This window comes from Rhinopithecus roxellana, chromosome 18 (genome assembly GCF_007565055.1).
Source record: "Rhinopithecus roxellana isolate Shanxi Qingling chromosome 18, ASM756505v1, whole genome shotgun sequence".
NCBI classification, from domain to species: domain Eukaryota; kingdom Metazoa; phylum Chordata; class Mammalia; order Primates; family Cercopithecidae; genus Rhinopithecus; species Rhinopithecus roxellana.
Genome location: NC_044566.1, coordinates 50,523,855 through 50,550,663, shown reverse-complemented (window position 1 = coordinate 50,550,663; position 26,809 = coordinate 50,523,855). Strand labels below are relative to the sequence as shown.

General features: G+C 38.2%; 1 protein-coding gene across 5 annotated transcripts in view; it reads left to right on the top strand.

Annotated features, from left to right (window-relative positions):
* Positions 1-26,809, top strand: part of DGKH (diacylglycerol kinase eta) — a 203,237-nt gene that overhangs the window by 101,501 nt on the left and 74,927 nt on the right. For 4 of the 5 annotated variants that reach the window (XM_030922229.1, XM_030922231.1, XM_030922228.1 and 1 more), the window contains exons 5-6: positions 23,986-24,090; positions 24,362-24,494. In XM_030922229.1, coding sequence (XP_030778089.1) covers positions 23,986-24,090; positions 24,362-24,494 — 238 coding nt within the window. Of the gene's footprint in view, positions 1-23,985; positions 24,091-24,361; positions 24,495-26,809 lie in introns of those variants that run through there. The other variant, XM_030922232.1, reaches the window with a different exon arrangement.

Below are 26,809 nucleotides of genomic sequence, written 5' to 3'. Positions count from 1 at the left end.
CTTATAATATGAAGAAATAGATATAGGTTGGCAGGGTGGCTCATGTCTGTAATCCCTGCACTTTGGGAGGCTGAGGTTGGTGGGTCACTTGAGGTCAGGAGTTTGAAACCAGCCTGGCCAACATGGTGAAACCCTGTCTCTACTAAATACAAAAATTTGCTGGGTGTGGTGGCTCATGCCTGTAATCCCAGCACTTTGGGAGGCCCAGGCAGGTGGATCGCTTGAGGCTAGGCAAAGCCCCCATCTCTACTAAATATGCAAAAAATAGCTGGATGTATTGGTGCATGCCAGTAGTCCCAGCTACTTGGGAGGCTGAGGTGGGAGAATTGCTTGAACCTGGGAAGCGGAGGTTGCAGTGAGCCGAGATTGTGCCACTGCACTCCAGCCTGGGCAACAGAGCAAGACTCTGTCTCAAAAAAAAGAAAGAAACAGATATGACAAATTTGTGTATATACTTTTATTGACTCAAATTGAGCTAATCTTAGCCATGGTTTGAGTTTATGATTTCACAAGTGTCTTCTGCCATAATAAAACTTACTAACACTGAAAGTTTTTTTTTTGTGATTTTAGGCGATAGTGATGTGATCAGGGAATGGAAAAGGACAATTTTTGACATCATTTAGGTTAATGTTTATTAATATATTTATGGTTCAAGCCCGGCATGATCGCTTATGCCTGTAATCCCAATACTTTGGGAAACCGAGGTGGGAGAATCACTTGAGCCCAAGAGTTGAAGACCAGCCTGGGCAATATGGCGAAACCCCATCTCTACAAAAAATGAAAAAATTAACTGAGTGTCGTGGTGCATGCCTGTAGTCAAAGCTACTCAGGAGGCTGAGGTGGGAGGATTGCTTGAGTGGAGGTTGCAGTGAGTCAAGATCGCACCACTGCATTCCAGTCTGGGCAACAGAGAAAGACCCAGTCTCTAAAAAAAAAAAGAGAGAGAGAAAGAAAAAGAAAAAATGATAATTTATTTGTAGTTTAAGTTCTACCATGGCATTTTCTATGATGGTTAAATCAATAAAATGTTCTTTTTTGTTGTTCATTTAAAAAAATTCATTAAAAAAATTTGATTACTATCTGCATGGTGTTTTGGAAGTTTCATTTTTATCTTTAACATAACCCTATGCTGTATGTGAATGTATTCCTCCCAGATGAGGCTAGAGAGAATTGATCTCTTTTTGGTCACACTAGTGCTACCCTGGGAAAGGGCTCCCAGACCTCCTGATGTTTAATCCAAGACTCTTTCCAATCAGACAAAATACTTTCTATCTGGGTAGTCTCTGCCTCTGCTGTTCTCTTTCTTCCTCAAACACCGCTCTCTTTTCTCACTAATCAGGATATGTCTATCCCCAGAATTTTTTTTTTTTTTTTTTTTTTTTTTTACCCCATTTGTAAAGGATAGGAGCTTAGACCATGAAAGTCAAACAGCCTGGGTTTGGGTCCTGACTTGGCTACATCCAGTTAATGTGACCTTGGACAAATTGGTTAACCTTTCTAAATCCCAGTTTCCTCACCAGTCATTGAGAATAACAAGAGTACCTGCCTCATAGGATTATAAGGATTAAACAAGTTTCCTCACCAGTCATTGAGAATAACAAGAGTACCTGCCTCATAGGATTATAAGGATTAAATTAAATGTGCTAGTACACCACAATACCTGCAGTTTAATAAAAGTGGCAGTTATTTTCCCGAGTTTGTCATCTCCCTATTTCCAAGTGGCAGTGTGTTGCCAATTCCTAAAAGTTTGGGAATTTGGAAGAATGTGGATGAACTTTATCTTGAGAAAACATTCCATGCTGCTTATCTTTCAGAGGTATAGCAAAGATTTATTTCCACTTTTATCTCATATTAATAACTATGACTGGGAATAATAAATGTAATTATAATCTCACCTTGTTAGGTAAATGTTATTTGCAAAAGAAGAGCTATTTAATGATACGAAAGTCATCACAATCACATGGTACATGTTAAGCCTTCAAAGAATGCTGTTCAAATGACTGTTTTCTTTAAATTTAAATGAAGGTTAAGCTAAATCTTTGATGAGTCACAATTTTAATGAAATTATTGTACTGGCATTATTAAAACTTCTTATGGAAGTTTGCTAGGGAAAGTAGCATGTGTTTTTTGTTGGTTTGTTTGAAGTAGAAAGAAACACAAAGGTAATTTATGTCATTTATTTAACCACGTGTAATGTTTTCAGGGGGCGGTCTATAGGTGTGTGTGAAACTTCACGGGTACTGCACATCCACACGGGTTTACTCAGTTGATGAAACACAGGCACCCTCTGGTAACACTTATATTTAGAACTAAGTGATCACTAGAACAAAGAGGGATTTTAGTTCAGGGGTCACTTGCCACAGCAGATGTGACTAAAATTTATTAGCTTCAGATTATGATTCTTTCTACGAGGGTTTAAAAAGTCTACATAAAAAGACACCAATAAACATGAGGACATACTCTTATGGCACATCAAATAGCAGAAATTATGCATTCATAATATCATTGAAATGAGCAGGCTGGGTTTTAGTGGTACAGAACAAAACGTTCTTAAGAATTCCTTTAATGTTTCCTTTCTATTTATTCCGCTTTTCCTTTAGCTTCCTCTCAGTTAATATAGTTTACTTCATCTCTCTCTTAGAGGGACATCACATCCTTTGAACTTAAAAAGCTGTCAGTTTGTTTTTCTCCATTAATCTATCAATATTTACTTACAAAGGAAATAACTAAAAGCTATTTTCTTTTCATATCACTTGTGAATGCACACACACAAAAGGTATTTAGATTATCACCTGAATAATCACTGACAAGTTGCCTACCTTATTTGATATTTGTTGTAACTATTGTATTTCTGTTCTGAATGCTTTATGTCTGATAACTCATTCAATTCTTTATATGAATCCTACAGTGTAAGAATCATTATGATTCCCATTTGGTAGATGAGGAATCTGAAACAGAGAGGCTAACATCTAATAATGTAATGACTAGAATCTGAACCTGTCCACATCATCTGGCCTCAGTTTGTATCTTCATGACTTTGCTATGCTGCGTCTTTATTATGGCGTTTTAAATAAATGTGGTTCAGATAGTATTCCTCTAACTGGTTATTACGTGTTCAGTTGTTTTATCTACAAGTCAAGCAGAGTTTTATGCTGCATCACCAGATGTATAGCAAGCACTTTCTGGTCAGACTACAAATTTAGAATATTTCATTGTATTTTGGCACGGTACTTTAAAGAGAAAGGATGGTAACCAATATTATAAAAAAGATCCGGGAATCCTGGGATTGATTGGCATTTAAGGGCACTCTTTTATTTTAAAAATTTGGAAAAAACGTGACAGATGTCTTTTTAATGAGGCATTACCATGTAGTAGAGGCTGTAGATAGGTTTTGTGTTACTGCAGTGTGCAAGACCCGTGAATAAATTTGTGGAGGAATAATTCGAGCTCAGTATAGCAGAGAACTTTCTAACTTGAGTCATCTGATAGAACAGGCCCTTTGTGAGGTAATAGCTCTTCCCATTATTAGAAATCTTTAGTCATCTCATTCCCTGTGAGCTGAAAGGGGCCTTCAAGAAGAGAGTTCTCAGAGCAGATTCAGCTTCAAGTGCTGAAATGAATTTCTCAAGGTTAGATGACTAATAGCAGGGCACAGCTAATATGGAATTCAGGGCTCTCAGGTCTTGATGTTTGTTGGGAATAGTCAAAGAAGAGTGAATTTAGAGACTGCTGGGCACTGTGCTAGACACTACACATGGAGGCTCATTATACCATACAGCAAGAGCTAAATGACCATCTTTCTATAATGCAGTTGGGGAGATCTTTGCATGGTATGTGCATGTGAGAGGGGGTGAGGAGAGATGGTGGAAACACATTTCCTTGCAGATGCAAAGACTGTGTCTTCTTTACGACTGAATCCTCAAGGCTAGCACAGTGCCTGGCACAGAGGGAAAGCTAATAAGTATTTGTTGAATAAGTGAAGGGATATATCCTTGTTGAATGAATGAATGACATTTGTAAACTGTAGTGGATTTTTTTGGACAAAAAGTATTAGGTCATGTTTTGGCTTAGAGAACAGTTTTCTAATCCCTCCCTGTGCTATTGGTTTATATATATTATACCCATAAATTCTTGCATCCTCATTGAAATATTTATGTAATGACTTAAGACTCTTTTATACCATGTTTACAAACATGATTCTTGCCTTTCATTAATCATTGAAGTGGTCCCACCTTGGCTTACATAATTATTAGATGACTGATAGCAGCAAACCTCATATTTTAACATTTATATTGGTTAAAGTATTTTATAGCACTGTAAAATGATGCCATATTAATGCAATTTAAGTGGTTGTGTTTTTTGCCTTTTAAAACTGATTTATGTACAATTTAGATGGCTTTATACTCTGAAAGCTGATAATTTATCTTAACTTTAAAATTCTTATTCCTTTTTCTATATCTTAGAAATTAGGGGCTTTTAGAAAGGAAATAGCTTTGTTTCTGTGGGTGTTTCGTATTTATCTTTCCATGTAGTGGTAATGGCATCTTTTCCAAGACTAACCCAGAGAAATAGCTCTTAAGGTTATTATGGGCTTCCTCACACCAAAGTGTAAGAAACCATTGGTCCTTTTGTAGCTAAACGAAAATTTTGGGGTGAAGATAAGGTGTGGCAGAAGAACAGAACCTGTATCTCCACCTTCACTAGTAGCCTTCCAGAAATCTTTCAAATGGGCTTTCTAAAGGAAGGCAAGACCCAGTGAGCATGTCCTTGGTTCTTCTGCCAACTCGGGAGCTCTGGGAACCTAGGGCTTGCTTGCAAAATCAGACCATGGGAGTCCCAGGACATAGATCAGTTTCATCAAAGGGTCTGAAGTGGTTAATAGACACTATCAGTAGGTTGGGAGAGGGCACTTGTCATCCAAAGAGCTGTGTCAGACATTCAGTCAGGGTGTCATGATCATTTGCCATGCCTGGTGTTGCCATTTTCCCCTTACTGAAGATCCACGGCTCAGGGAAAATATAGAGCTCCTGATCAGTAACCTTCAACTTGCTGCCTCCAGTACTTTTTCTGTCCTAGTCTGTTGCACAGCAGCCCCCTCCCCATCTATCTGTCCGCTTCTAGGACTGCCCTTAGAATTCATTCATTCATTTATTTAACAAATATTTATCGAGAGTTCCTTATATATATGAGACATTTGTGCTAGATTCTGGGTATACAGTGCTAAATAAAAAAAAATTGGCCACTGAGTACCAAATTTTTAAAAAGTTTTTACTCAAATTTAAACAAATTTAAAGGCTGTGTTGCTTGTCTTCAGGGATAGGTCCCTGTCTTTAAAGTATGTGAACTTGTGAATAGGATTATTTGGATACCAAAAACAAGGAACTCGCCTCCCTACTGAGACTGGAAACTGTGCCATCACAGGGGCCCAAGTTATAGGAAAGAGGGGGGCGGGGGAAATTACAACCTCCTTAGAACTTGAGGTGCAGACCATTCAGGATTCCATAAACAAACTTCTGTGAGACTAGTTCATCTGCTCTTCTCCACAAACATGCCCCCCTCCCAGTATTTCTGAGGCCAAACCCTGGCCACCATGTTGAACTTTTTATCCCTGAGTCTGCATATCTGTGTTTCATGAAGCTGGCTTCCTAGGTGGCCTTTAGCCTTTGGCACCTTGTGGATTGCCAGTGGCAGACTGCTGTCACATGAAAAGCTTGGCCAGTTATAACCTTGTATCATGGAGGACTGACCTTCCCAGTGTGTGTGCCATGTTGTAGCTCCCAGTGCATGGCCATGTGCTGTACTGCCTCCTGGTCTTGGGGCTGGTTATAAATCCGCAGATCACTCATGTGTTCCTATGCAAGGCCTTTTACAGACTCCAAATAGAGGGTCCTGAGCTGACACTGTCATTGTCACCATGATCCTGAAGACATAGCTTGTAGCTGTGTGGAGGTAAACTTCTAAAACCTCTCTCTTCTGAGAGTTACTGCATGAAAACAGGCAAGGGTGGGTCAAGTTTTGGACCAGCAGCCCAAGTTCCACCAACTGCCCGGTTATACAGAGGCTTCTAAGCTATGCAGACTGCTGTGAAAGGTTTATTCTTCTTTTGCCCACCTGACTGATATACTCATGTACTTTTTGAAGAAGGGCTATGGAATTTACCTAGACTTCATCGTGGTCTTGATGTGGCTGAAGTGTTTCGTTGAAGGCTCTTTAGTCCTGTACTCATTTAGATTGACTCTCACTTCCGGTACCTATTTGTGGTGCAGACTAAAGCCTCAAACTCTGTAAAAGACAGTGGCTTATCTCATGTAAGTACCTGGAATAGGGGCCTAACATGGGAAAATAAGCTACTGGTAATAAAAAAGATTTTTTTAATTCCCACTATTAATATCTGGATATTAGCAAAAGAGAGTCTGATACATAATAACCATCTCATTGAAACAGCAGAGCTCTGAAGAGTTTTAATATCTTGACAGTTCTGTCCTGGCTAGCGTGATGGAGTTCTGTTTGCTAAACTTTTTATGTTCCATAACCTCCTTGAAAGCCAGAATCTTTGGTGTTAACTATAGTTTCGTAACTATACCTGTTAAGAAATAAGGTATAGTAGGGAGGCATGGTACTCACACTCTCCAGAAAATCCCAGAGATGTTTGCAACCCTATGCCTTGTGAACAACCCAAGCCTAGTGGAGTCCTGAATCACCCTGAAGAGGTCCCCAGTGATGTGCACCTAGAAAGGGGTTCAATGGGACCGACACGGTGGCTCATGCCTGTAATCCTAGCACATTGGGAGACTGAGGCGGGTGGATCACCTGAGGTTTAGAGTTAGAGACCAGCCTGGACAACATGGTGAAACCCCGTCTCTACTAAAAATACAAAAATGGGCCGGGCGTGGTGGCGCGTGCCTGCAATTCCAGCTACTCAGGAGGCGGAGACAGGAGAATTGCTTGAACTCTGGAGGCAGATATTGCATTAAGCTGAGATCGTGCCACTGCACTCCAGCTTGGGTGACAAAGCGAGACTGTCTCAAAAAAAAATAAAAGGGGGGTGGGGGTTCCATGTCCATCACACCTGGTCTTATTAACAACTCCAGAATTGAGCTTTACATCCTATATGAAATGCTTTAAAAATATGAACACATTGTTACGCCTCACAGATTTTGACTCCATTAGACAGTTTAAAGCATCAACCTTTTATTTAAAAAAAAATTAAAATAATTAAATATTAAAATAACATTAAGGAAAGCCTATTATTTCTATAAGACTTTAATAATATAAGGTGCTTTTAATATAGATAAAAAATGATTATTCATTTGTTTCTGAAATATTTTTGGTGTGTCCTATAATCCATAAGAAGTAATGGGCACATAGGTAATTTTCATATGATATTAATATCTCACTTCATTATCTCAGTAAGTCCATGGGGTATTCTTCCTCCCATTCAACCAATGGAGGAGGTGAAGGGTGAGTCTCAGATAACTTAACTTCTGTAAATTTATATAGTTAAGTAGCATAATTAATATTTGAAGCCTATGCTCTTTCCATGAGAATGAGAGCATATGAGAAATTTGGAGCACCTATAATTAGAGTAAAATCACAGTAACCAAGTGAAAGCCCACACTTTTAAATAGGATTTAGTCTAGTCTGGCCATTCCTAGTGAATCCTTATTACCTTCAAGTGAGAAGAAAGCTCACCTAGAACAGTATACCAGCTAGCAGTGATTAGAGTGCTTGTGTCATGGCATTGATTCTGGTGGTCACTAGAGGCTGATATGTCTTTAGAGGATGAGAGAGGATTAGCAATTTTGATTCCCCTTTGCATTTTAGTCTTACATAAGGATTTAATCTCCAACAAGAAAATCATGAAATTAGTTTCTGGCTAAAAGAGATTTTCTATTTACTGGTTTCGGCCTTACACATTTTTGTGGTCTCTGGATTCAGTTTAAGCTTTGCTGAGCCCAAATCTCAATTTATGAAGGCAAAGGTAGGTTTGTACTTACGAGAGACAAATGACAGTCTAGTCAGCAACAAGACAAGGGAAGTCAGAAGCAAGATCATCCTGTTGAGAACAGGTAGGTTGAGTGCTATCTAGTTGGAGATTTTATTTTTTAGTTGTTTATTTTGTTGGTTGCCACAGGTTGAGACTTGCTGGTAGCACATCTTAGGACTTTGGGACAGTCCTGGAACTCAGGTCGTATTAGCTGATCAGGCTTGGAGTGGAGGGTTGGCCAGCTGTCAGCATACTCTTGGAACCTTCTGGTAGGCTGCTCCCACTGACATGGAACTCAAGGCAGAAGTTAGTCTTTATATCTTGGAGATAAACAGATTAGTAGTAAGAAACTGTTAAAGAGAGCTGATGTCTTAGAAGGTGTGGCTACCCTGGCCCTTGACATCAAGAGTTGGTAAGGCCCCTTCCAGCAAGACTCAGCAATGTCTTCCATTGATCCAAACAGCAGGCAATGCCCAGAGATGTAGTCTGTTGGAATCAGTTGGTAGGGTTTCTTGTTGGTAGGGGATGCTTTGACATACTTCATTAATGCTTTGTAGTAATCTAGCACAATAATATTTAGTATGAAATGTCTGACAGCAGTTAGCTACTAGGGGAGTAACCAGCAGCCACATAGGCCTAATATTTCAAGTGGCAAGAGTCACAGCATTCTGTGTTATAGATCTCATGTTTGTAAAAGCAGTGGGCTATTTGGCCTTTGTGGTCTGGTTTCTGCACAAATTGTGATCATTGTATTTTTCAGAATTCCATCCATAAAGGGTGCTAACAATCATTTTTCCTGGTTACTCAACAATATTATTAGAGCTGCCCCGTTTGTCAGAACCGTAATGTGAGAAAAGCTGTCAGTACAAAGCAGTTCATCCTTCTCCCTTTGGAGCCTTTGTAAGAGTTCAGATTTGGGGGAGGTTTTTTTTTTTTTTTTTTTTTTTTTTTTTTTGTACAGGTAAAGTATTCGTATGAATATATTTTAGGTTACATGTGCCTTTTTAGGAAAATGTAGAATTATGTCTACCAGCCAGGACAGAGGTGCCTATCCTCAAAATGACTCTAGATAAGCTTCTAAAAGGCTTTAGCCTGACATTTAACACAATATCAAGATACACACTTTACAGGACAGAGTGTAAAGAAAGGTTTTCAAGTCTTTAGATTCATCAGTGCCTTCACTGCTATCATTATCTGGAATCAGCAGGGGTAGTGAAGTGTGCCATTTATGTGTACAAAGACGTGTTTACAAGGATATGATTGCACATTGTAATAGCAAAAGATTGGAAACAACCCAAATGTGCAAGTTAGAGGCTGGTTGGAGTAAATTGTGAAATATATCATGCAGTGGAATGTTATGCAGCCATTAACAAGATGAATGAGTTCTGTCTGTAACAATACATACCAAACTTCAAGTTTTATTCAGTGGGAAAAGCCAGATGGGAAACAGTGTGAATTGTAAGATGTTACTGTGTGTGTGTTTGTGTGTGTGCACACATGCATGCATTTAAACCTCAAAAGAGCATATAGTTGTTGTATATGGATAGAATATCCCTGGAGAGAAGCACAAGAAGATAAATATTTACCTTCAGTAAAGGTAGTCAGTAGCTGGGGGCAGGCTTAGGAGGGATATGTGCTTTTCGTTCTAAATACATTTTGAATTTTGTATCATAAATGTTTATTGCCTATTCAGAACTTTAAAAAATGCTACATGGGACCCACCTTCTGGAATGCATTTTATAGAGTGATGGATTCAGCAGGAAGACCACCTTGGACACTGTCAGGATATTCAGGGAAACCAGGATAAGGACATAGATGAGCTTGTCTGCACTGGGAAGGAAGGAAGGGCTGGATGAGAGACTTTGTGCAGAAGGACTGGAGAGCTGTGTGGCCAAAGGGAGGGGAGAAGGAGAGGAGGAAGTGAATGTGGAGTTACTGATTTGGGGAGGATTGGTATATAAATGATGCCTTTAATTAAGGGTGGGAAATGGGAATAAAAGCAGGCTGGTGGTGGGGGTTGTGAAAAGACTTCAGGTCCGGACATGGTGACTTCGAAGTGATCTGAGACACCCTGGTGATGTCTTACAGGCAATTCAGAGAACAGCTTTAAACACTATTAAAATGGCTTAAAGTACTTTTTTGGTATCATTTTTCATAGTTCTTTTGAAGTTTTTTTTTTTTTTGAGACAGAGTCTCGCCCTGCCGCCCAGGCTGGAATGCAGTGGCGCGATCTCGGCTCACTGCAAGCTTCGCCTCTTGGGTTCACACCATTCTCCTGCCTCAGCCTCCCGAGTAGCTGGGACTACAGGCGCATGCCAGCACGCCTGGCTAATTTTTGTATTTTTAGTAGAGACGGGGTTTCACCATGTTCCAGGATGGTCTCAATCTCCTGACCTTGTGATCCGCCCGCCTCGGCCTCCCAAAATCTTTTGAAGTTTTTGGCATACTCAAATATCTTTTCCATTCCTTAAGTATGATTATGGTGTAATGGAAAATTTAGGTTTTAAAAATATTTTAGTTTTGTGGTGACCAATACAAAACAATTATTTTGTTTTGAAATTTCCCATTACATATGTGTCTTGTAGAAAGCCATTTACCGTTATAAACTAAAAGAGCTTGTGCCAAGGGACTGAGACTAATGGATTGTTCCAGTCTCTGGTACAGTCTGAAAATATTAAATGAATGGTAACACATTTAATGTGTCCATTAACTAATACTGCTAATTTGCAGTGGGAGTGTGTGTGAAAGCCTACATAAATAATTTCTGAAGTCACTGTGATCCCTGTAATTACAATTAATACTGAAAAAACTTCTCAATTTCCCATGTGCGTTGTAATAGTTCCAAAACAATGCCCTGTGTTAATATATATCTTGTAAATATTTTGTTCTGAGAAGGTGCCTGGTTTACATAGACTTGCCTATGTTCGTGGATGAAGTCATTATTACTGTTATTGTTATTAACCAGCACTTTTGCATTTCCTTTCTTGCTTACCATTTAAACATGCACAGTAAGGTATAAGGTTGAGATGCAACTTTGTGCAGCAGCCCTGATGATTGTTCTTAAGGGGAGAAGAAGTGAGCAGCACGTGCAGTCTTTTTTGCCTGTCCTTTCAGGATAATGTCAGTAAATTCTTTGCCATTCCTTCATTCTCTCGCAGATGGCTAGGGAGGAAGGCAGATATAGTTTCAAATCTTACCTACACGTAGTGACCTTGGACAAGTTGCAAACCTTTCTAAGCCTTAGGGTCCTCCCAGCAAAGGACTGCTTGCCACTCTTTGAATTATGTGGATGAAATGAGATGATATACCTGGCCTGTTATAATTACTCCATAAATGGTAAATCTTAGTATTTTGGACTTGTGAAATGATTTTAACTCCAAACATGAATAATGGAGTCATCCAAACCCTCCCTCACAGTCACTCCTCACAATGAGTTAGCAAGTCCCATTAATTCTACCTCCTAAAAATCTATGGAATCCTTTTCATCTCTGTCAGCTGCTGAAATCTTCATGGAGTGCTCCTATGCACAGCAGCCTCACTGCTCGCCTAACTCATGTCCTGCCATGTGTTTCCTGCTGTTTAATAAGTGTCTCCCACCACGGCTTTCCACCACCAAGTGGACCATCTACACTGCTGCCCTGCCAGTTATCTTCCTAAAATGAGTATCTGGTTTGTGTCTCTTCCAGGCTTAAAGCCCTTTAGTAGCAGTGCTGTGTCACTTTTAGGATCAAATCTGTACTCTTTAATGTGGTTAAAAGGTTCCTCATAATTACTCCTCCGATTTTATTTTCCATTTGCGGCCCATGGTTGTCATATCACACTATTCACAATACCCACCCCCTGCCTGATCTCTCTTCAATGTGTTCGTATATCCCTTGGCTTACAGTACCCATGCCTTCTCCTTCTCCCTCCTTGTGGCTTCTTCCCCACAGACATACACAGGAAACTTTACTTGGCCTTCCTACCCACAACCCTGCCCCACTTTTTTTTTTTTTTTTTTTTTTGAGACAAGTCTCACTCTTGCTTAGGCTGGAGTGCAGTGGCGTGATTATAGCTCACTGCAGCCTCAATCTCCTGGGCTCAGGTGATCCTTCTGCTTCAGCTTTCCCAGGCATACACCACCATGCCAGGCTAATTTTTAAGTTTTTGTAGAGATGGGGACTTGTGAGGTTGCCCAGACTGGTCTCAAACTTCTGGCCTCACGTGATCTTCCCACGTTGGCCTCCTAAATTGCTGGGATTACAGACATGAGGCATCGCTCCTGACCTCTTCCTGCCTTCTTATCTGAGTATCTTCTTCCCCAACAAAGCATTCTCAGACCCTTTAGTCTTAGTTTCCCCTTCACTGTGTTCTTATTGCACCCCAGGGATTGAAAGCATAGATACAGTTCAGATCACAAAGGGTCTAGTAAGCCATGCCAAGTGGTTTAGAAGATGACAGGAACCTATTCCATTGAAATTAGCTTCACTTATCTGTGTTGCCCCATTGGACTGTGAGCTCTCTGAGTGAAAGGACTGGGTATTTCGTTTCTGTTTCCTGGAGGCTGCAACATTGTTTGGCAGAAAATAGGAATGCGTTGTATTTTCTAATGAATAAATGGATGGATTCAAATGGAGAGTGTGAGTTTTAAACTATCACAACAGGTGACCTTCCGCTCTTTGCTCACAACCTTATAGCTTGTCTAACCCTTCACCTTTGCCCATCACTGAAAACATTAACGTACTCTGTTGTTGGATTGTCTTTTAGAATAAAATCACAAAACAGACATAAAGTGGTGCAGTCAGAAAATAATCAAATGTTAATTTGTAAGTGGAGAAAGGTGCTATAAAGATAGGAATAGCATGTCGTGATGGAGAATAAAATGACAGACCTTCTTAGATAAAGTTATAAGGGAGAACCAGAAAACTCTAATTTTTCAAACACTTGGATATTGAACTCACAGGGAGCTCACAAATTTGCAAATACTAGGCAAACTAAATAGAATTATGGTGCAGATTTGTGTGGCTTGCCTATCAGTTTTGAATTCTTTTATTTACCTTGTAAAATATGCTTGCTTTATATTGGCATTGTAATATTAATTGACTTTAGTCTGTTCTTAGAGTACTCAGTACTTTTTAGATTTTTAAAACCAATTTTAGTAATAAGACATAGCTATGTATTATATAGCTAAATGAAATTATGCTTAATTATTTTAAAAATTATGATAGGAAAAATAATTTTGTTATTGGTAATCTGAGACTTTCTTTCCATATCTTAACCCTTTTATCTCTGTCAAACAGTTTTTTATGACCTTTGAAATCTTAGAGCTCCATATAACAAAATATGGCAAAATGGATTGTGCCCTAGACATGGTTCTGTGGACCATATGAAGGAGCCTGAGAAATAGGCCCCATTTGTCTGGTATAACAGGAGAAAGAGGTTGTGATTTAAAGCTGAAAGACCTGACTATATCTTCTGCCTCTGTGACTTACCATGTTTGCAATTTCATAAAAGTTACATTTCTTTTTACCTCTTATATAGACCAGTTATATGGAAGATTAAATGAAATGGTGAATATGATCATATTGATAGCAAAGCACTTTGAAAATGTAAGATGCTGTAGAAGTAATCTTTCTGTTTATTTATCAAAATCAGACCCCCATAAGTGTCTGTGTTTAATGAGCTTAATTATTAGTTCCTTTGGTTGTTGGTATCCATAGATATTAACTGATATTATTGAAATTATGAATATAATAAGAAAATAGATTTCAGGTGCTATTGATTTACTGGTTTATTGTTACAATACCAAAATTTATAATTATGTATTATTGTTTTTTAATGGGTGTGATAGGCTGAATAATGGACCCCCAAAGATGTTCACATCCTAATCCCTGGAACTTATGGAATGAATGGCACATTACCTGGCAAAAGAAACTTTGTAATTGTGATCATGTGATATTCATATGAGATGATCCTGGATTATCTAGGTGGGCCCGGTGCAATAAGAGGGAAGCAAGAGGAATCAGAGAGTCAGAGAAGATGTGACTGTGGAGGCAAGAGGTTGGAGAGAAGCAAGGAAGGGGCTGCAAGCTAAGGAAGGTAGGCAGACCCTAGAAGCTGAGAGAGGCAAAGACATGGATTCTCCTCTAGAGTCTAGAGTCTCTGGAAGGAATGGAGCCCTCCCAACATCTTTATTTTATTTTATTCATTTTTAGAAATAGATTTAGAGGGTACAGGAGCAGCTTTGTTCCATGGATATATTGCATAGTGGTGAAGTCTGGGTTTTAGTGTAACCAGCACCTGAATAGTGCACATTGTACAAATTAAGTATTTATCATCTGTCACCCCCCTTCCACCCTTTAGAGTCTCCAATGTCCATTATTCCACACTATGTCCATGTGTACACATTAATTTAACTCCCACGTATAAGTGAGAACATGTGGTACTTCAGATTCTGAGTTATTTCACTTAAGATTAATGGCCTCTAGTTCCATCCATTATTCTGCAGAAGATATGATTTTATTCTTTTTTTATGACTGAGTAGTATTCCATGGTGTATGTGTGTGTGTGTGTGTGTATATACACTTATATATATATATAGTTTCATATATATGTAGTTTCACTTATAAATATATATATATATGCAGTTTCACATATATACACACACACACACACACACACACACACACACACACACACACCATGGAATACTAAGTCATAAAAAAGAATTATATATATGTATGTCACAGTTTCTTTATACAATCATTTGTGATGGATACTGGATACTTAGGTTAATGGACACTTAGGTTGATTCCTCATCTTTGCTATTGTTAATAGTGCTGCAATAAACATACGAGTGCAGGTATCTTTTTAATATAGTGATTTCTTTTCCTGTAGGTAGATACCCAGTAGTGAGATTGCTGGGTCAAATGGTAGTACAATTTTTAGTTCTTTGAGAAATCTCTATACTGTTTTCCATAGATGTTGTACTAATTTACATTCACACCAACAGTGTACAAGCATTCCCTTTGCTCCACATTCTTGCTAATACCTGTTGTTTTTTGACTTTTTAATAATAGCCATTCTGACTGCCCTAAGATGGTGTCTCATGGTGGTTTTTGTTTGCATTTCTCTGATGATGAGTGATGTTGAGCATTTTTTTATATGCTTCTTGGCCATTTGTATGTCTTTTGAAAAATGTCTGCTCCTGTCCTTTGCCCACTTTTTAATGGGGTTATTTATTGTTGTCATATTGTTCAACATCTTGATTTTAAACTTCTGAAACCTACAACTTTAAGAGAGTACATTTCTGTTGTTTTAAGCCACTAAAATTGTGATAATTTGTTACAACGGCAATAGGAAACTAATACAATGTGGATTGACTAAACATTAATAACTATAATTTCTTTGAATTATAAGAAATTAAATTCTAGCTTTGTCCAATAGTCTTCAAAAGAAATGGTGGTGAAATTAAATTCTAGCTTTGACCAATAGTCTTCAAAAGAAATGGTAGTGAAATTAAATTCTAGCTTTGACCAATAGTCTTCAAAAGAAATGGTAGTGAAATTAAATTCTAGCTTTGACCAATAGTCTTCAAAAGAAATGGTGGTGAAATTAAATTCTAACTTTGACCAATAGTCTTCAAAAGAAATAGGGGTTTATTATTGATCATATGATTATACGTGTGTGTGTATATATGTATATACACACGCACATATATACACACACATACACACACAAACACATATGTGTATATATAGATCCCATAGTAAGATACCCCAACAAGTAACACATGAAGCCTTTCTTGGTGATTCCTCAAGACCAAGTCCTTTGTCATGTCCTTTTCCTAGGGAAGGCAGGGCAGGAGGGCACAGCTGCACAGGGACCTCTTTATTCTTGATGGTTTCACTCTCATCTTCTATTTTTGATGCTCTGGTGAACCAGATTCTTCTGTGAAGTAACAGTTAGAACCATGACTCTGAAATACAGGCTTAAAGACATTAAGAGGGGGCAGTTCCCTGGACCCCTCTGCAGGACCTGTGACGGGTGGGAGGGATGGCTCGTTTTCCTTGGCCAAGTTCAAACCCATTGTGGGAGGGGGAGCACATGGGCGAGCAGGTGCTGGGGCAGGGGTGAGTGCTTTTGGGCTCCAGCCCTATGGTAGCATCTGGGGGTGTGTTACAATTAATACTCTTTCAGCAGTTGCTGTCCATAGATAGCTAAATATCAACCAGCTCAGAATCAGGTCCCAGAGACTTGAAGGATGGTGAGTGCAGAGGTTTTACTGAGCGATGGAAGTGGCCGTCAGTGGCATGGGGAGCTGGAAAGTGGATGGAGTGGGAAGATAATCTTCCCCTGGCTGGCCCAAACTCCTTTCCGAGTGTCCAGCTGCCTCTTTGATGTTCAGGTGCTGCTTCTCTCCTTCTCTGCTGTGCTGCTCTGCCCTTCTGCAAGTGGAGTTTAAGGGTTTTTATGGGTACAGGATGGGTGGGGGGGTGGGGAGGGGGCATGGTGGGCCAGGGTGGTTTTGGTAAAAGCAACATTCAAATGGGAAAACAGGGATAACTGTTCTCATTTAGGGTCATGGTTTTCAGGCTTGAGAGTAGGGCCTTTGCTGGGAAACCACCCTCTTCTATCCAGTATTTCCCTGTCTCCTGTCCATATCAACATGATAGTCCCAGAAAGATGTTAAGTAGCTTGCTTTCCTTTAAAATCTTTGTATAGCTTCTAAGACTATATAAATTGTGTGATGAATTCATTGCTAATTTGAAAAATGTTTGACTTCTGCTGCCTTACATATCTTTATTTTATTAAAGTGTAATGTTTTATTAAATGCTTTTCAAGAAAAGTTTGATTTTGTAGTACTTTGGATTTTTTAATTTAGATAAAGAAAAATTTTGCTTTTGAGCATTTAGTTCCTGTGGACATTCTATGTATGCAGTGAAAACACTGGTATTGACAGCATTAAAATATGTGGTTCCTTATTTATAGAAACAGATATTTGAATTTATGTTTCATTTATATTTTATACTTTAAGGCAATAAAAATCTAAGATTAGGTTATAGAAGGAAGTCAAATTAACCTGGAAAATGACATCGTTATGATTTCATGATTCCTTACTCAAGAAGTAGATGTTTTGTTTAGGGAGTCGAACTGACCTAAACTTAAGCAGAGTCATTGAAGTCCAAGAATTATGAAAGTAAGATTTGATAGCTATCTTCAGCTCAGTCCATCCCCCCTCATCTCAATCAGCGATCGGAAGTCTTAATTAATTACCTTCTGTGGTCATTTTAGGTCATTTGAGCAAGGGAGCCACATTACTCATCGAATTTGAGTTTGCTATGGTGGAGGGGGTGGGAGGCCAGAGACAGGTCCTGGTGGATGTGGTCTGCCAGGTGAGCTCAGGGGCAAGAGCTGAATAGGGTCTGTGTGTATATAAGGAGGCTGACATCCAGGTCCCTCGCCTTCTTAGTTCCTTGGAGATTTTCTTGGAGTTGTCAAATACTCAGGTACTTTTTTTTGATTAACGAAAATTTCAAATGTATACAAACTCAGGATAACTGGATAATGACCCCACATCCCCATTGCCCAGCTCCTAGCATTATCTAGCTCTTGTCCTACTTGCTTCATCTGTTTTCTCTTTCCTATTTTTATCTCAAGTGTTTTAAAGCCAATCTTTCACATCATTGCACTTTATCCCTCATTCTTTAATAGGCATCCCTAAAATGTGGTTGCTGGATTTCAACTCTCCCTCTTTTCCATCTTCTCTGATGCTGCTTGAATATGCAGAATCTGTAACAGGGAAAGGTTTACTGAACTGAACCTGGTTATGCAGTTCAGTACTGTACAATGAAGGAATAATATTTTTAATTTTTCTTGCTCTATTATGCTGTTACTTTTGTGTTAACTCCTGGTATAAGAAATGTGTTACTTGTGGACAACTCATTTAGTGTCTGCATTTGTTTCTTCTTTTCAATATGTTGTAATAAAATTAGCTCATACTTAATTTGCATGGATATTTGAAGGATCCATGATATAATGCCTCTTTTTTTTTCTTTTGCCATAAGTCAGTAGTCAACAGAATAACAGCATTTCAGGTTAAGAAGAGACCTTATGCTGGTGCAATATGGAGAAAGACACACTCTTGGCAAAGGTGTTCCACTCTTGTCCAGAGGTCTTTATCTTTTCTCTGATTCATTGATTTCTCAGAATAATTATGTAATATATTTACAGAAATTTTCCATTAGAGTTTGTTTTTTAGTACTTGTATTTTTTTTGTAGAATCTCATCACAGTGAGTTTTATTTCATATCTATGCTCCAGAATTCTCTGTTGATTATGTGTGTCATTGTATAGGTAATTCCTTGATTTGTAGCTTGGTTTTTGAAATAAATATTACATCCAAAAGATACACAGCTTGTTAGAGAGATACATCAGCAGCCTTGGTGCTAATTTTTTCAAGTTCATGACAAATGCCACCCTCTTTATTTTGAATATCTTCAGGAATGTTTCAAAGTTTGATACCTTCGAAATACCTCACTGATACCCTAAGATCTGTAAGTTGTTATTCTGCTGAAATCTGAAATAACCAGTTAGAATGATGTCAGTCAGCCAGAACTGAAAGTGTAAAGTGACTCTCAAAGATCTTTGACTGTCAGTAGAGAGAGAAGGTGCGCATCTGTTTATAAATCTAAACATGGTTCTAAGCAGACATCTGAAAAGATTTTTAGGTAATTCTGAAAGGGAATAGGGAAGACCTTAGTTCAACTAGCACACAATTTGATTTAGGATCCTGTTTACATAGTGCACTGCCTGCAGAGCAGAATTTCTTTATACGTTTCAGCTGTAGATTAATAATAATGTGTGTGAATTGCCTGTCTAGCTTAGTCCTATTATTATTCCATTATATCTTTATAACTTATTTTACATCATTTTAGATGTTATGAAATTTGTGTTCTGGGATTCCATGGAACTAATATTGTTCAAGAATTTTTGAGCACTTAATGCAGATTCCACAGTGTTCACATCTATAAAATGAACATGTATGGTATTGCACCAGCATGATAAGGTCTCTTCTTAATCTGAAATGCTGTTATTCTGTTGGTTAAAATGACACTAGCTGTTGAAAATTCCGATGGCACTTTCTTTGGTCATGGTGCCAGAATTACATTTATTGTGACATTTTACTTCACTTAGTCTTCCATTAAAATTCAAGCACCCTTGGGAGAAAATATGCATTAAACCTTTATCATCTATTAACACCTCGGGAAAATTGCTTTTTAGGTTAGTTGTCATATTAGAAAACAGATGGGACTTGAGACAACTGGATCATAAAATGGAGAAGCATTGACCCCAGAAAACAAAGGAATTGGAAGAGACTTTGTGACTTGCAACTCAAAATGCCTCCAGGGACCACTGGGTCATACAAGAGTATGCAGTGGTCAACAGAAGAAAATAGGCCACACTGTTTGTACTTGTGCTTCTCTAATTATGGTGAATTTTAGCCTTTTTTTAAAAAAAAATTTTTTTTTAATAAAACAGCAATTCAGGGTTTAAACAGAATGGACAAAAAAAATCAGAAATCATAATTTTGTGGCCTCTGTTATATTACATGGGATGCCATAGATGAAAGACTATTTCAGACTGATCCCCCAAAAGGAACGCTATTGAGGGCAGATGAAAACACTGGGAATTTTGGGAGCAGAAGGATGCTAGAAAGAAAGAGATCCATAAAGATTAAGAGCACTTTCTTGACATTACTTATACCAGACTCCGCCTTTACAAAAAGGCAAATTGGATACCTTCACTCCCCTTCATGGTTGATAAACAGGGGAGTACATCAGTATCACCTGTGTAGCTTTGCCAAACTACATCTAAGACTATCCACATCCGCTGGGCGCGGTGGCTCACGCCTGTAATCCCAACACTTTCGGAGGCTGAGGCGGGTGGATCACGATGTCAGGAGTTCAAGACCAGCCTGGCCAACATGGTGAAACCCCGTCTCTACTAAAAATACAAAAATTAGCTGGGCATGGTGGTGCGTGACTGTAATCCCAGCTACTCTGGAGGCTGAGACAGGAGAATTGCTTGAACTGGGACCCAGGAGGCAGAGCTTGCAGTGAGCCAAGATCTTGCCACTGCACTCCAGCCTGGGTGACAGAGCAAGACCCTATCTCAAAAAAACAAAAACAAAAACAAAACCAAAGAACTCTTCACAACCTCACCACAAACCAAGATTTAGATTCAGCAAGTCTGCTTTGGAGCTTGGTTGGGTAATTTGGAAAAAAAAAAACCCCTCATTTTGGTTCAAGTGTACATGTGCAATTGCAGAACTGTACTCTTGGAAGTAGAGGTTTCCAGTTTACTGTTTGAAATATAAGAGTATCTCTGCTCTCAAAATAATTGCTTCAGGGCTGGGCACGCGGTGGCTCACACCTGTAATCCTAGCACTTTGGGAAGCCAACGCGGGAGGATTGCTTGAGCTCAGGAGTTTGAGACCAGCCTGGGCAACACGGTGAAACCCCGTCTCTACTAAAATACAAAAAATTAGCCAGGCATGGCGGTGCACCCCTGTAGTCCCAGCTACTCGGGAGGCTGAGGCAGGAACATTGCTTGAACCTGGGAGGTGGAGGTTGCAGTGAGCTGAGATTGCACCACTGCACTCCAGCCTGGGCAACAGAGCGAGACTCCATCTCTAAATAATAATAATAATAATAATAATAATAATAATTTCTTCAGATGCACAACTACATTGCAGTTTGGCACATTTAAGTTTCCAGTGAATTATTTTATTCCATAAAAGACTATAAAAAAGCAACATACATAATTAAAGAGTTGGAAGTAGATTTCATGAGGAAAGATGGAATGGATGAACAGACAGGCAGATGTACCCCGGAATCTGATGTGGGACTGGTGGTTATAGTTTGAAAAAATTACTGAAGTAAGTTCAGATATGTCTGAAAAAAATGATTGGTAAATATGATGGTGGTAGGAGAGGCAGTTAGAGTGGGGTTGAGGTAAGCACAAGGACGCGGAGACATTTTAGGATAGGTGAGCTTCAGCTCTTCCAGGAAAAGTAAAACGTCTTCTAGTTCCAGAAACGTCCTGGACCTGTCCTCCCCACCAGGCCTGGTTTTCGCTGGTGAATAACCCCTCCCCCAAGTATGGTAGAGGGATTCCGTTGTTCTATCCTTCCATCTCCCCTATCCTACTCACTTGTAGGACATCTTATTCTCAAAATAAGGACATAATAATACATTTTGGAGTTTGCTCCTCCCCGGGTATCTTCCTAATAAAGATTTCGATGAGAAGCTGCTGCAGTGTAATGCATTTCAGCTGGGGATAACCAGAGCCTGTTGGTCAACAGCTGCATCTGTCCCATCCTTTCCTAGGAAGGTCTGGGATGAGGAAGAATTTAAATAAAAGGTGGGAGGGGACTAGAGCATTGAAGGACTGCCGAGGGATTACCCCAGGAAGGAAAAGGTCCATCTGGGAGGCGTTAGCCGGTTTGTTGGTAAGCCAGACTCGTCTAGTAAGCCCAGACAACTCTGGGCTGCTCACTGAGGTATTTGTGGCACTGTGGCCACAAAGCCAGTATGATTTCTTTTTCATACTGACTTCTTATAATGTCATTTTATAATCAGTAGATTTCTTAATCACAAGGGCTATAAATCAAAATAACTTTCCAATTTTTTTTGCCTCTGGAAAACTTAACTGTATTAAATGTGTTATGATCTTTCCTTGCTTATTACTGTTCACTTTAAAACAAGTTTTTATTGAAAAGGAGAAATTGCAAATGTGTACATTTTACTTTATTAGTACATAAGCACACATGATTTATATTGCTGAAATCATTTAGAATTGAGGCATTTGTGTAATTCCAAATATGCAAAGAAAAATTAGAAGCTATTCTTTATCCTTCTTTCTCCCCTTTTTCTTGAATTTACAATGACTTTACAAGACATTTAATGTAAAGGCACTAAAGACAGTTAAAACCATTAGTCATCATGCTTTACTTAGAATTCAGCAAAGAACAAAGTTAAAGAACAAAATAGCAAGCCTGGTTTATTTGTCTGAATAATGCTTGTCTCATGATACTTTATCTCATATAAGGGAAGGAGAGGGAATCCTTAGAGTTACATCATATAAGGTAGCAAAAAATAAATACAATAAATGCTAGAGACAATATTTGTTCAGAAAACATCAGCGAGTCCAATGAAACTTGGAGACTCTGAAATGCTGTGCCAGTCATTAGAGCCAGGAGTGTATTATGATTTAATGGTACCTCTCTGCTGCATCTCATGAGCTGTCCTAGAAAAACATTTTGAAGCAATAAAGCATCCATTTGGCTCTTAAGTAATGAGAGGCATTGTTCTTTGCATTAACTATTTATTCAGGAAGAGAAGTGACCAACTGTTAATAAGCTTTATCCAAAGAGGGTCGTGGAAAACAAGAAAATGCAAAAGTGAGGTTCTCTTCAATTTCATATGCAATTAACAAATATCCAGAGCTGACTGATTGGTGCTCCTCTTCCATGTGACTTTTGGCTGGCTGTATTTAAGGGTGAGTGCCTGTTAGATGTATTTAAAGCTTCTGGGTTTAAGGAAGGACTCTGTAGCCTGAACCCATGACAAATGAGAGACGGCAATGACTCGTGAGTAGCTAAGACTGGATTGATCTCTCTATTGTTTTGAATAATGGACTTATTTTCTAAGATGAAAAGTAACGACTTAGGCTTACTAGTTTACTCCTTTTGGGAAGGATTCATTTTTCCTTTTTGTTTGTTTTAGAAGATTATTGCTTTTTCATTATTTGTGAAATCTGCTCAATAATCCGATGTAACGTTTAGACTTATCACTTGATCAAAAGGCTTTTAACTTGAGAAAAATTCTTATTTGCTATATAAATAGATATGTGCTTTATTCTTTGGAAATAGTTTCCAGGTAGGAATGCAATGTTTTTCTCTTGTTCTGCAAGTAAATAAATGATCTCTTCTTGACAGTAAATGTGTAGGATTTAGTAACTTCAAGATTACAGCCAGAATATTGTATTCACAAATAAATAGGGGCTTCTTTCAAGTCATTTCAGAATCTTACTTTGAAGCACTTTGATCCTATGACAGTGTGAAGTTTTCATTCCACTTGCTTTAAGGTCCTTAATGTAATTAAGTTGACTTTTTAATGACATGAAAAAAGATAAAAATCGCAATTCTTTTCTTCCCTAGAGCCAACAAAAGGATGTTTATGTTAATTCTTTGTCCCTGCCCTCACTAAATACTAGTACAGTGGAGTTCTACACAATGGGGGAAGAATCTTCATAAACCATTAAAATAGACAGTGGAAGTGATATGTAAACTCAATATTATTTAAATATTAACAGAATATTGTTGATACCATAATAAATCAATTAGGTGGCTGAGCGCGGTGGCTCACAGCTGTAATCCCAGCACTTTGGGAGGCCGAGGTGGGCAGATCACGAGCTCAAGAGATGCAGACCATTCTGGCCAACATGGTGAAACCCTGCCTCTACTAAAAAAAAAAAAAAAATTAAGAAATCATTTAATATTGTATTCCTTTGATTTTTAATTTAGAAATATTTTCCATACTGACAACTAAAATAATTGAGAAATCGTTTAATATTACATTTCTTTGATTTTTAATTTAAAAATATTTTCCATATTGAAAACTATGTATTCCTGCTAAGCTTACTATGAATTATTTTGAAGTATATTTAAAATCAGTTTGCAAGATATATTTCATGGAATAAGAATGCATTGTGTCTTTGGGTTTATAGCCTTAGAAAAAAGGGCTAAAGAGCCCAAGTAAGTAGCAAAAGGGTCAAAGATAGAAAAACTCCTTAGGCTTTTCTTTCCTAGACCACATTATTTTTATCATACAGAGGACAAAAACATAAGAAATAAAGACTCAGGTTAGAAATGGAATTACCTCAGAAGATGTTAGGTTTTGCAACAATCTTTCTGTTTGGGTGTTAACAATCATTAGATTGAATTATCCCTTTCAGATCATCACTCCATTCAGAAGGCTAATGCTGTGTGCTGAGAACAGAAAGGAGATGGAGGATTGGATCAGCTCGCTGAAGTCTGTACAGACCAGAGAACCCTACGAGGTAAAATAGCATCTTTTCTTTCGTCTTGTGTTCTTAGGAAATAAATGTTAACCAAAGGGCTAGAGCTCTACTGTGCAAACATAAGTATGTGTACACTCATTCAGCAACTTGTTTAAACCAGATTTTGAAATTCTTAGCTTAAAGCAAAGGGCTTTGGTTTTAAAAATGATGGATTTGAAAATTTGACCATGACTATATGCATTCCAAACAGTTCAGCATCTGTAGCCTTGTTCGCTGGCTTGGCAAATCTGTCCTCACATCTCTTTTCTAGGTGGCCCAGTTTAATGTGGAACATTTCTCAGGGATGCACAACTGGTACGCCTGCTCCCACGCCCGACCCACCTTCTGTAACGTGTGCAGAGAGAGTCTTTCTGGAGTCACCTCCCATGGCCTGTCCTGCGAAGGTACTGTAGCACCTAGCATGTGTTTTCTACCATACTGTAGACATGCCGCCACTGGTTTCACTGTAGCTTTAAATTCAGCTTGCCACACATAGGACTAGCTTGGGAAATATTTTTGCTCAGGAAAAAAATAACATAGTCATTTAAAGGAAACATAAATCAAAATACAGCATTTCACCCCCAAGAAACTAGGAACTACTGTCTAAAAAAAAAAAAAATCTTTGGACCTTGTGTAATCATTCTGGTATTCTTTATTCTGGTTGATTATGGAGAGCAAAACTTTTTGTGAGGACAGTATATACTCTTTGGCAGAATTTCTGATTGTTAATTATATTAGACTGTTTTAAATATTATTTTCTTTCCTTTTGTTTGTTTAATCTAAATAGGTATCATCCTTTCTAATTTCCTTAAAATTTTCTAAAAATAAGGCCTATGCTGTTGTTATTTTGTTTGTTTTGAGAAAGGGTCTCACCCTGTCACCCAGCCTGGAATGCAGTGACATGATCAAGTCTCTGTGCAGCCTCAGCCTCCTGGGCTCAAACGATCCTCCTACCTCAGTCTCCCTAGTAGCTGGGACTACAGTCGAGCACCATCACACCTGGCTAATCTTTTTTTTTTTTTTAAGTTTCTAGCGATGGGGGTCTCACTATGTTGCCCAGGCTGGTCTTAAACTCCTGGGCTCAAGCAGTCCTCCTGCATTGGCCTCCCAAAGTGCTGGATTAGAAGCATGAGCAGATTTATGAGTTATTTTCAGTGTGAGAGCAGTGACCACCAAAAGCAAATACATTAATAATCGCCCACAGAAAATTCATGACTTCTTTAGAGTTATTTTATTTCATACTTCAGTGATTACACTATTTTATACTACTTTTTGAACTATATATGATAATAATAATACCAGCATTTTTTCTCTAATCCAAAAATTTCTTAAGTAATTTGGAATATCACTTATTTATAATTAAGTAATAAAGTAGTAATAGAGTCACAGCCTTAACTGATTTTAAACTATAAAATCTGTGATATGTCATTGTTTCAACTATTTAATATGATACAGCATAGCGGTTAAGAATAGAGCTCTTCAGTCAAACCCTCTTCACTTCCACCATTACAAACTATAACCAGGAGAAGTTGTTTAACTCACTTAGGCTTTCCTCTCCTCATCGATAAGATGGGGATAATAGTCATTTATGCCTCATAGAATCACTATAAAAACTAAATGAGAGTATACATACAATAAAACTACTTTTCTAGTTCAATAAATTGCAAGAAGTTTGTAACTGTTTTGTAAAAAACTTATTCCAAATTTGCGTCATGGGCTTGATGCATTAAAATTCATGAAGGAGAAAATTTGGAGAAGGCATTAAAGCTTTCTTTTTAGACTTAAAGAATGATCGCAAAAGAGATCTGATTGGCGTTTATTATGACTTTAGTAATCTAAAAGGGTTCACATAGAGCTGAATAACTCCTACCAGATCTGTAATATTATATGGTATTATTTTAAAGATTTTACTAAAATCTTTATTCCAAAAATGCTAAAAAGACACCACATCTGAGACAGTCTGTGGTACCCTTCTGGTTTGAGGGTTATACATTATTAAATATATGTATTTAAAAATTGAGTCAATAGTGGAATGACTGAATTTTTTCTAAGCATTTTAAAAGAAAAATGAAAATTACATTATTTGGTGAGAATGAGAAACTTAAAAGTCTTTATATTTGTTATATTCGGCTGGGCGCGGTGGCTCATGCCTGTAATCCCAGCACTTTGGGAGGCCGAAGCGGGTGGATCACCTGGGGTTGGGAATTTGAGACCAGCCTGACCAACGTGGAGAAACCCCGTGTCTACTAAAAATACACAATTAGCCAGGTGTGGTGGCACATGCCTGTAATCCCAGCTACATGGGAGACTGAGGCAGGAGAATTGCTTGAACTCAGGAGTTAAAGGTTGCAGTGAGTGGAGATTGCGCCATTGCACTCCAGCCTGGGCAACACGAGTGAAGCTCTATCTCCAAAAAACCAAAACAAAACAAATTTGTTATATTCTTCTATAAATAATATAATTTTCAAGACTTTTTAAAAAGTCTCAATTATCAGATTAAACCATTTTTTAATGAAAATTATATATTAGTATTCATTTCCTTTGTTGGTAAAAATTTTTAAATCTGCAGTATCTTGCCTATTCGTATTTTCAGAACCATAGCAGAAGATTTTTAAAATCCCAAGGGTTTAATAAATATTAAAAAGTTGCCTTTTTATATTTTATGAGAATATGGTTATTCTGGATATTTTCATCATAATCAAAGTCATACTTACACTTT